The sequence below is a fragment of the Orbicella faveolata genome, unplaced genomic scaffold (assembly GCF_042242905.1).
Source record: "Orbicella faveolata isolate gen_17 unplaced genomic scaffold, um_ofav_v1 contig_1, whole genome shotgun sequence".
In the NCBI taxonomy this organism is placed as follows: Eukaryota; Metazoa; Cnidaria; class Anthozoa; order Scleractinia; family Merulinidae; genus Orbicella; species Orbicella faveolata.
In genome coordinates, this window is record NW_028301536.1 from 15,806,568 (window position 1) to 15,816,896 (window position 10,329).

The 10,329-nt window shown below is 38.3% G+C and overlaps 2 protein-coding genes and 1 pseudogene across 2 annotated transcripts; all 3 read right to left on the reverse strand.

Annotated features, from left to right (window-relative positions):
• Nucleotides 1–86: 86 nt before the first annotated feature.
• On the reverse strand, nt 87–704 carry LOC149118220 (uncharacterized). Its single transcript, XM_089282761.1, has one exon. The coding sequence runs from the start codon at nt 702–704 to the stop codon at nt 87–89; it is 618 nt and encodes a 205-aa protein (XP_089138887.1).
• A 435-nt stretch (nt 705–1,139) lies between these two features.
• Nucleotides 1,140–1,924, reverse strand: LOC149118221 (uncharacterized; annotated as a pseudogene).
• Nucleotides 1,925–3,514: 1,590 nt separating this feature from the next.
• LOC110050195 (clarin-3-like) lies at nt 3,515–10,273 on the reverse strand. The gene is made up of 3 exons (XM_020756088.2): nt 9,529–10,273; nt 7,057–7,236; nt 3,515–5,903 (listed from the first exon to the last, which is right to left on the reverse strand). The coding sequence occupies exons 1-3, from the start codon at nt 9,758–9,760 to the stop codon at nt 5,635–5,637; spliced, it is 681 nt and encodes a 226-aa protein (XP_020611747.1). The 5' UTR covers nt 9,761–10,273; the 3' UTR covers nt 3,515–5,634.
• Nucleotides 10,274–10,329: the final 56 nt, after the last annotated feature.

Below are 10,329 nucleotides of genomic sequence, written 5' to 3' on the forward strand. Positions count from 1 at the left end.
ATCGCGACAAGTTGTCTAGCAAGTGACAATTCGGCCTTTCAACAGTCGCTGTGAACCTGACGTTACAAATGTACTTTCATTCTGTACTATTTGGGCTCTTTCTTAACATCATCATTGGGCCACCAAAGAAAACGCAGATAGTCTTGGTCATTTTCATGCTCGATGAACTGATGAAACATTTTCTCCACGTCACAAATAATGGCGTAAGGGTATCTTCTGAACCCGCATAGTACTCCCACCAAATTGTTGGTAAGGTCAGGTCCACTGAGTAGATGATCGTTCAAAGAAGTTCCTTTGAATCTTGCTGAACAATCAAATTCAACTCTGATCTTGTTTTTCTTTGGATGATAGACACCATGGTGAGGTATGTACCACTTCACTCCTTCTTCTTGTGCAAGCACTGGTGCTTCTTCAGCATCACCCCTACTCAATACTTCGTTCATGAATTTGACGTAATCTTCTTTATACTTTGAATCTTTCAGGAACTTTTGCTTGAGATGTTCAAGACGAATCAATGCCATCGAATGGTTGTCAGGCAAAAAAGGCCGTTCCTTGAATGGCAGTGGCATTTCATAGTGTCCGTTTCCGATCTTCTCAATTCCTTCTGCCATAATCTTTAGGAAATTTAAATCCTCTTGAGAAGTCTTCTTGTCATCCTTAGCTCCCTGAAAATCTGATTCAAGGACTCGAACAATGTCAGTCATTGTTACAGCGGGTATTTCCCTCACTGCAACCTTGTGGCAGGGGACCGTCTACTTCTTACATCACTTCCACTAACGATACTCCATCCAAGATCAGTTTTAATGCCATACGGTTCGTTATTGCCACCAGCAAGAACTTCTCTTGGGGTTAAGGCTTGCGAGCAGTCGTATCCAATAAGCAACCCAACATTGCAGTCAAAGAGGTCGTGCATCTTGCCCTCAATCGGTTTCAAGTGTTCCCAGTTCTTAGCTGTGGCCTTAATAGGGATGTGCTCTTCTTCGGTGGGAATAGACATACTTGTAAAAGCGACCGGGATATGAATCTTGATGTCAGAATTATATCCTCTTACTTGAAGGCTTGAGACTCTTTGGCTGTCGACGAGTGAGTCTTGACTTGTGATAGTGCTCAATTGAAGCTTTGTTGGCTGTGTTTCTGCATCAAGCTCGTCGCAGGTTTCTTTTAGGATAAACGTAGCATCGCTTTGCATGTCCAAAATGGCGTAAACCGATACTTCTTTGTAGTGCTTCGACAATGATGACAGCCACACAGGAACTCATAGAGGTGTTGGCACTGGAGGTGCCTTGCGATGTATATGACGTAGTCTTGTGAACATTGGTGGATTCCTGTTCTTCTCTCCTCTTCTTTTCTTCTGGCGTCTTAGGATATCTTTCCTCGTGAAGACAGGTGGGGTAGTTCTTCTTGCAGGTCACACAGGTCAGCCTCCTCTCACAATCACTAGACATGTGGCCCTTCCTCAGGCATCCGAAACAAAGTCTGTTTTCCTTAACAAAATTCAGTTTGTTTTCGCGTGTCTCCACCTTAAACTTTATGCATGCATTCAACAGATGGCCAGTCTTTTTGCAGAATGAACATTGCAGTTGCAGCCTTGAAGTTCTGTTTGGCTCCTTTGAACTTTCTTCTGTCGTCTGGGTGTTATGAACAGACCTTTTCTCTTTGTCTTTCAGTTTTGGTTCCTTGTGAGGCTGTCTTTTGCCCTTTCCAACTCCACAGCATGACACGATGAAATAGGATTGCATAAGAGATCTGCTTCAGCACTGATGAAGGTTGTGAAGGTCTTGAAATCTGGATGCTTCTTTTCTTCTTTCATTTTTCTTGTGGCTTCTCTGTTCCACCGTGAAACAAGCCAGTCAGGCAATTTGGTGAGTAGCTTCTGGTTTTCCATGTAGTCATTCAAGACGTTTAGATTCTTGATTACTTGCATAGCAGTTTCCACACTTGTTAAGAAATCAGCAAATCTTCTAAGACCCTAGTGATCTTTCATACCGATCTTGGGCCATTTTCGTAGCTTGTCTCTGTACGCATTTGTTACTATGAACGGATGACCAAACCTCTCGTCTAGAATGTTCCATGCCCGTTCGTAGGCGGGAAAAGTCCGTTAATAGCTTCTTTGGCAGATCCACTCACGTATTGTTTCAAGTAATACATCTTATCGCTTGACGGTTAGTTCTTTCAGTGTATGAGGGCATGAAACGACGACTTCCAATTGGGATAAAGGATGGGCTCACTGCTGTAGATGGTTGGTTCAGGTGCTGGGAGGCAACTTGTGCTGAATGAATCAGCTATCGCTAGGATGATCAAGGTGACAGTATCTACGTTTGCTGATGACGCTTGCGGTTGAACGTATACGGAATGCTTCAAAAGTTACAAAAGTGAAAGGAGAAAACTTAAGATTGATTTACAGTAATGGTAAAACGATGTCGTATACAACTTGACTTTATCTAAAACCTTAAGACTTAAATTTACAATTCACATGCAATGAAACTGAACTTAAACAACTAAAGATACAAACCACTTACATAAACTAAAATAGCGTAAAAAATAATTGCCTCGGTGCTGCCTTGATCACCAGAACAATGATAAACTTGGACAAGCTTATTAACTTGCGGTGAATTAACAGGTCTTGCGTCAACTGATCTTGCTAACGAGAAAACTACTCTTTTATAATGCTAGTTGGGTGTCGCGGCGCTACGCGTGTGCTCTCGCGACACCACAGAACTTACTAGAAAGACCTAGGAAAAAGGGTAGCGTACATGTGAAACAAATACGCATGAAAAAGCCTTAAATAACAATACACGTTCAAATAAACTTCCAATGACTAAAAAATAGTACTCTCAAGGCTACAAAGTATAGTAATTGAGTGTAAAACAGCTTGAATTAGAAACCCGTTGAAAACTTGCACAATGTTGCGCATGCAAATTTGTTGCAGAAGCGCACGCCACTTCAAGTGTCGTACATCACACGCACACAACTTAACTGCTGTAGCTACAAAGTCAATGAGAAATCTTCAAGAAAATGTAATCAGTAGTATTTTTCCACAGGAGAGTTAAAAAAGTGCGAGAAAAAGAAAATTTATATTAAGTAGTTTTTGGTATGTACAACTGAGTCCCAGAAGTATGGAATATACCGTGCTATGTGAGCAACTCTAGCATAATATTATTATAAATATTATTTAGTGGAAAAAAAATCTGTCAATCAAATTTGTTTGTCCAAGTTCTTCACAAGTTGCCATAATGATCTTATGGTGTGTCGCAAATTTCTGTGTAGTTTAAAATCAATGGATTGTGTACTAAATACATCTGTAGCTGAGTGTTGATCAATACCCTCGATCAACCCTTGATCAAGGGTATCGATCAAGAGTATTGACGAATACTCGACCGTGGATGCCTTTAGTACACATGATCCAAATCAATTACTTTTTTGTGTGTGTGAAAGTTCAATTTACCTGCAAGACCCTCCAGCTCTGTTTATATCTTGAAAATACTAGAAGGAACTAATAAACTTAACACCCAGATTGCAAAGAATGTGTTTATTTTGTTTCTAACTGTTTTAACAAATAATCCCTTCTAAGAAGGATGCAGAAAATAGGCTACTGGTAATAAATGAACTGCATTGCATATTCAATTGGGACTTGCAGAAAACATTAATCTTGTTCAGTGCTGTGCAAATGCTTAATAAATATTTATCTAACATATTTCTAAAATTTCTATTGCATTTAAATATATTAAACATTACACGGTAAAACAAAACTAGTTACATATACCTTAACCAACATCAATCCCTTTTGCTTTTTTTGTGAAATGCTATTACCTTAATATCATAGGCTTGATTACCAGCTGCTGTTTCCAGAAACGAGCCTGCACTCACTCAAGCCCATTAATAACACTTTATACCCAAACCTTTTATTAATTTCCATGTACATCAAAGCCATTTAACATAGCAAATTAGGATTAGTTACATTTATGACCATAAACCCAGTTTACAATATATTGTGGACAAAATTTTCATTTATGCAGTGTTTTCTGAAGAAAGAAAAACTGTAATGAATAACTTAAAATGTCAAATAAATATTTCATAATTATTAGCCTGTGATACTCAATGCTCTCACTTCCCTTTCAGCACACACACATCACTCACCTAGGAAGTTTTTAGCAATGACCAACAATCAGTAGACAGTAATTTTTTGGTGTATTTCTTCGCATATAATTATTATTATCTTTAAATTACAGCTAAAAATCAATAATTCAAAACTCCACCAAGAGATGTACTCATAAATATAAATATTACTGTAGTCAATAATTTAGCAATAAACAATGTTTATATACAAAAAATATCAATCCCGTGGAGACTTAGATAAAAAAAAACACCAAAGAATATTATTAACCCCTTGAGTGCCTATATAATGTACTCGTGAGTTTAGTTCCTCAGGTGCCTCTACGACTTACTGGGTACATCAAAGTTTTAAGAGATTTACTTAAGTTCCCAGCACACTTTTATCGGCACCTGAGATTTGTAGGAGGTTTTTCGACAGAAATGTAATTTCCCGTTGCTGTGAAGTCAAATGGATGTATCAAATTACATCAACCCTCAGTGAAATTAACTGCATTGAAGAGACTTATATGACCTTTCAGAAAATGTGCACATGTCCATAGCTTAAGTGAACAAGCTTATGGCATATGAAGGTTTTTACTAGACACCCATTTTCAGTGAAAATGGTGTGGCACACAGTGTATACAATGGTCAGGCACTCAAGGAGTTAATAAGTCTTACCAACTCTGTCAGTAGATCATAGATACCACTTAATGTAAAGGTTTTAAATAATTTAATTAAAGCTTTAAATAATAAGGCAATGTTTACCGTAACTTTTTAATTAATTTCTCCGTATTACTTATTGTAAACTCTGTGTACCTCTGGGAGCATTTCATTTTCAGTCAAAACCTCTTGAAGTGATCATGCACATTAATAGCATGCAAAGAAAATATACTGTAGAAGTAATAGTTATGATTAGCTGGCTATAGGTCACTTTCATTGTATAATGGGTAATTAAGTTGTAAAACATCGCTAGCCTCACGTGCTGGTAGTGGTTTTAAATTTTGCATCGTGAAATGAAAAAGACACTTACAGTGAGGACACTTGAACACTTTAATCTCTTTAGTACATTTTTTATTACGAGTAACTGTATAATGAAGGCTCTTATTGACAAGCATATTTAGTGTTTTTACATCAAAATGTTATTCTTGTACATTACAAGAAGAGCCTGATCATCTGTACTAAAGGCATCTGTGGTTGAGTGTCGATTAATACCCTCAATCAACCCTCGCTTCACACTCACTCATCTCGATCGACATGTTGATCAACACTTGATCAACACTTGATTAACACTTGATTGACACTCAATCGAGTACGCGTGATCCAAAGAGCCTTCATTCTGTGGTCACCAAGATATATTTACAAAAAAGTATCAAGTGTTCATGATTCCAGTGTCCTTACTGTGAAAATTTAGCAATATAATTTTTCAAAGATCCTGTAGCCTTCTTGCAGGGATCTCCTATTTCCTTTGCTTGGGAAATAGGGAACCTAATAAATGTTGTTCTTGGTGTTTTGTCATGAAAAGGCAAAAACAAGCCTGATAACTTAATACAGCATAACTCCATCTACAGTAGATATCTCATGCTTTCTTGTTTTAAAGTAATGTGTGCAGTGAATGTTTTTCATCAAAATGATCAGTGGACAAATTAGTAAAACTCCAGCAGAGCCTAGCAAAATCCAGAAGGAATATCCTAGCTGAGCCTTGTCAGTGGATGAGAAGCCTCGCTTTTGATCCTGGGGTTGCAGAACATTCTTCTTGAGTTGGATTTCAAATAACGCAGCAAACAGACAGACTGAAGTTAGCACAAAGAAAACTGAAAAAAAAAGAAAATATTATTTAGTCAGACATGACTCAATCAGATGCGAGGACAATCATTTTTTGGCTAAAAATACTGGAAGCAGTATTATGATCAGAAGTAGACACTTTTCTGAAAAAAGTATCTTCATGCCATCTGTTTGTTTGCAAATTTCTTGTATTTTCTGGTAATTTTCAGTTTGCAAATTTCTGGTAGCCTCTGTCGACCTTCAACGAAGTACCCAAAGAGGTTTATTTTTGTTTGATGGTATTTGGAACAAGATCTCAGGAGCAACAATGAACCTCTTTTTTTACTCATCTAATGAAGCTCAACAGAAGCCACTGAAAATTCTAGAGAAAACAACAACAAAAAGATTGTTTAAGGTGGCTCAGAACAGTTTCCAGCACTTTCCAAGACTTAGGTTTTGATGGGTCATTTTAACCACTCTTTATAATCAGTTGATGCTACAATCATGGTATCAAAAAAACTGCCCAATCATGGGTGAACACGTTATTTTTGTGACATAACATGTCACCATAGCAACAGTATGACCCAACATAAACACCCTTAATTTTCGCTGTAAGTACTAAAAATGTCATATTTCAAAAACGGCACAGAGAAACTCATTTTTTTATTATCAAATTTTGATAAGCAGAATGAGATGCAAATTTGGCAAAGTTTTAAACAATGCTGTGTATGGGGTTCAGAGCCTCCTTAAATGTTCAAAAATTAATGTGGCCCAGAACCACATGTAGATAATTCTTCCTTAAGTTGATGTTTGGAAGGGACAGAAAATCTTCAAGGAAAAATCATGAGAATGAGGTTGATGCAATCAATCATGGACAAAAGTCTTGGGACAAATTTGCACTTTTGGCGCTTTTGTGTACACGCCAGGCGCGAATACAACTTCACCTGCCTAACCTCGCCCCCCCCCCCCCCCTCCCCACCCATACAATGTTGAAAACTAGTACATGCAATTTCAACTGATTGCCAACGTTGTGTTGGGTGGGAAGGGGGGACAGCAACCCATTTATAAAGGATATAGCAGCGTTTTCTTCATACTTCAGTTCTAAAACACAGATAATCTGTTACATTACATAAGTGTCTCAAGGACTTTTGTCTACGATTGTAGATACCATGTTAGAATGAATTATAAGACAAGAATACTTACAAGCAAGTCCACAACAAATATATATCCCAATGGAACCACAGATGGTTAAATCAGGCTTGGTGAACTCATTGTAACAGGACAGTGCAATCATTATACATATCATTAGCAGACTGAGAATACTGAAGCCTACTGTCGCCCACATGACATCATCATTAGCCACACCCTCAAACTCATCAATGACTGCAACAGAAGAAGAAATTATTCTGCATATATATAAAAATAACTACAAATCTCTTGAAGTTTTATACGTTATCTCTGAGAGCTCTCTCAGTGGATATTTCCCCAAAGAGTGAGAGTCTAAGATTTCTCCTCAACTATGAAGGATCCAGAGGCAGGCTCACAAAACATTTGGAAAAATTGTAGTGTTGGAAAACTTATAGCTCTGTACACATGCTTTTGTCAATTCTGAGTTGCAATATCATCCTGGACCATTTAATTTTTGAGGGAGGGGGGAGAGGGGGTGGTGGTGATTTGGTATAGGCATAAGTTTTTCAAAACCCTTAATGGGCTAGGAATTCTTTTCTCATGAGGTGTGTATGGACCCACCCTCCCCCCTCAAAAGTCAAATGTTCCAGGTACATTGGAGGCATTTTTCTGCCTTGAAATGAACTGCTCAAAAAAGAAATGTTTGAAACAAAAAAATTAAGTACATGGCAAGTTAATATTATTATAATTGTAATTCATGTTTCAGGATGAGAGTATAGATAGATTTTGACCATAACCCTAAGTGGGCATAGGGCCAGACATTCTCCTTCACCATGTTGCACGGTTACGAGCAGCCACTGTTACCTCACTCCATGAGTCCATGTGATAAAATTATCATTTGGAGTTAGGCAAGTAGTTGTGCTCTTCCCCATGTAACATTGCTTGTTAGAGTTTCCGGTTTCCGTAATCGATAATTTTTTACGGGATGGGGGGATTGGCCCCATGCCCAACCCCCAACCAGGAGGGCCTGGGTTTTCTGTCAGGGTGTCCTTCCCTTAGCCACAATATCCCGTTATTTGAAAGGCACCGGATACCTGCCTTTTGCCGTTGTCACTCAGCTGCAGTAAACTGCATTACCAGGGTTATGACGAGGACATGCGACAGCCGACTTGGTGGCAGAGCCTTTGACACGGTGGGCATTTCCTGGCATTTGCGAAGTACACCTGGTGGCACAAGCGCACTCCACCAGGGCCCCTTACCAATCTTCAACACCATGAGAGTGTACTTAAGATATAAGATTCTGTTCATTTGCATGAGTCTCATGCCAGTTTTTGGCATGCCATTTGGAAGTAACACAAGTGTTCCTTGCGATATTTAATTAACAGTCTCAGCTAGTAGTATTCAATCCCTATAAGGTACTGTATAAGCCTGGTTGGGGTGTCAAAATTATTGTCGCTTGTTACGTTCTAAACCCATTAATCTCATCCTGCCACTATTAGGCCACCAAAACCTGTTGGAATTAACAGGGTAGCCAAATTATACAACATGGTCAAATTAACGAGGAGGTCAATAAATAAACAATAGCCTCTATGCAAAAACTTAATATGCTTGCATATTTGTCCACAGGCATAATATCTGTTCTAAGAAGCAAACAGTATTCCGAGAGTGTAGCTAAAGGAAAACTGTGAGCTTTGAGGTACAGATAATGTCCAAAATATTGAGCATATTATCACACCAAATGGAGGCTGTTGCAGTATATCCTTCAAATATTTTTTGCAACACACGCAGTTTTAAAAATTGGGCAATATTGTTCAGATATTCAATCATGTGATGTGTTTAGACCAATTTCATGCTAGCAAAAATATTTGATGGATTATAATGCAGGGTACACTTTATTACAAGACAGCTATAGGCATGGAATGGAGTAGTGCTGTAAAGAAACCAATTGTAGATGCAGGTGTCAAGATGTCATGACTACCAATACAAACTAGACTCCTGCTATTTACATTATTTTATGCAACAGCAATTCCACATGTTAAGTTACTAATTGTTAGGGTTTTGACTTTCCGTGATGTAAAACATGAACTGAATATGGTTACTATAAACTGAGATTGAGACACACACGTCCATCGAAGCAACAATTTACATTGTTTTTCCGTAGTTTAGTAAATCATATTTCGGTGATAGAAACATTGTCTACTAAACTGTTACCATCAGTTAGCATGAATGGATGTGCCAGCCATTAATATAGGAAGATTTATAAATTGCTACATTTCACTTGTCCGCACGATATTTTTCGTGACTTAAAAAGAAAGAATTCAAGTTTTAGGCCAAAAAGGGTTCTAGGTTATTTCTGCATACATTTCAGAAACCATTAGACAATTACTTTGAGAGCAAATAAAGATATAACAAAAATCTCAAGATATTATCCTCAAAATGAGAGAAGTTTTCAAATACAATCAAGACTGTTGATTCTAATTTACAGCACTACATTAACATCTGACCTAAAAATAGCTTCAAAATTTTTTTGGCCAGCTTTAAGTTTACCTTTAAAGTCTCTTTCCCTAGCTCCGAGTCCAAAATCCTGCTTGCTAACTCCTTTAAACATTCCAAAATGTTTAGATCCTCCTTTCTGAGTCGAATTTCCAACTTGTCGTTCAAGGTCCGCCATAACCCAGTATTCAGAAAGCAGGGCAGCCACTATCATCACAAACGCTACAAAAGCGAAAACCGCTGCCGCAACAGCTGTACCACGTCGTTTGAAAATACTGCTCGACATATTTACCAAAAGGAGAGGCGATGGACTTGAATATCCTTAAATTTATCTTGCCATCGTTGTTTTGTTTTTCGTCAGGAAGACATTATCGATTCGTGAGGTCTGCTATAATTAACAGCACGTGTGGAAACAGCCAATCGCGTGACACTTTCGAGAGACACCCGGAAGATATCCCGATTCCCGTCCCTTTTAAAAGACGAGAATCGGGAATTTGCCTGTTTTAAAAACAGGCCGTTCGGGCGTTCTAGCTTTACCACTATTATAGAAAGTTAATTAATAAGAAAATGACAAAAACAGCCATTAGAACTCTATTATGCCGGCTTTCCGGTAACATTGAAACTGAAAGTATTCCTTGAGTTGTCTGGCTTTTCTGTCTTTGAGCGTATCCATTGTAAAGGACTACATTCACCCTGCTTTGTTTTTATGACTATCTTCGCATAAATCAGGGCATAAATATTTCGTTGGCTGAAGGTAAACTAAGCAGCCAATCTTGAATGGAGGCTAGAAAATCTGCCCAAAAACAGATGCTAACACGGGCAGGTCTAGCCGGATGTCACATCCGGTTGAAGTAT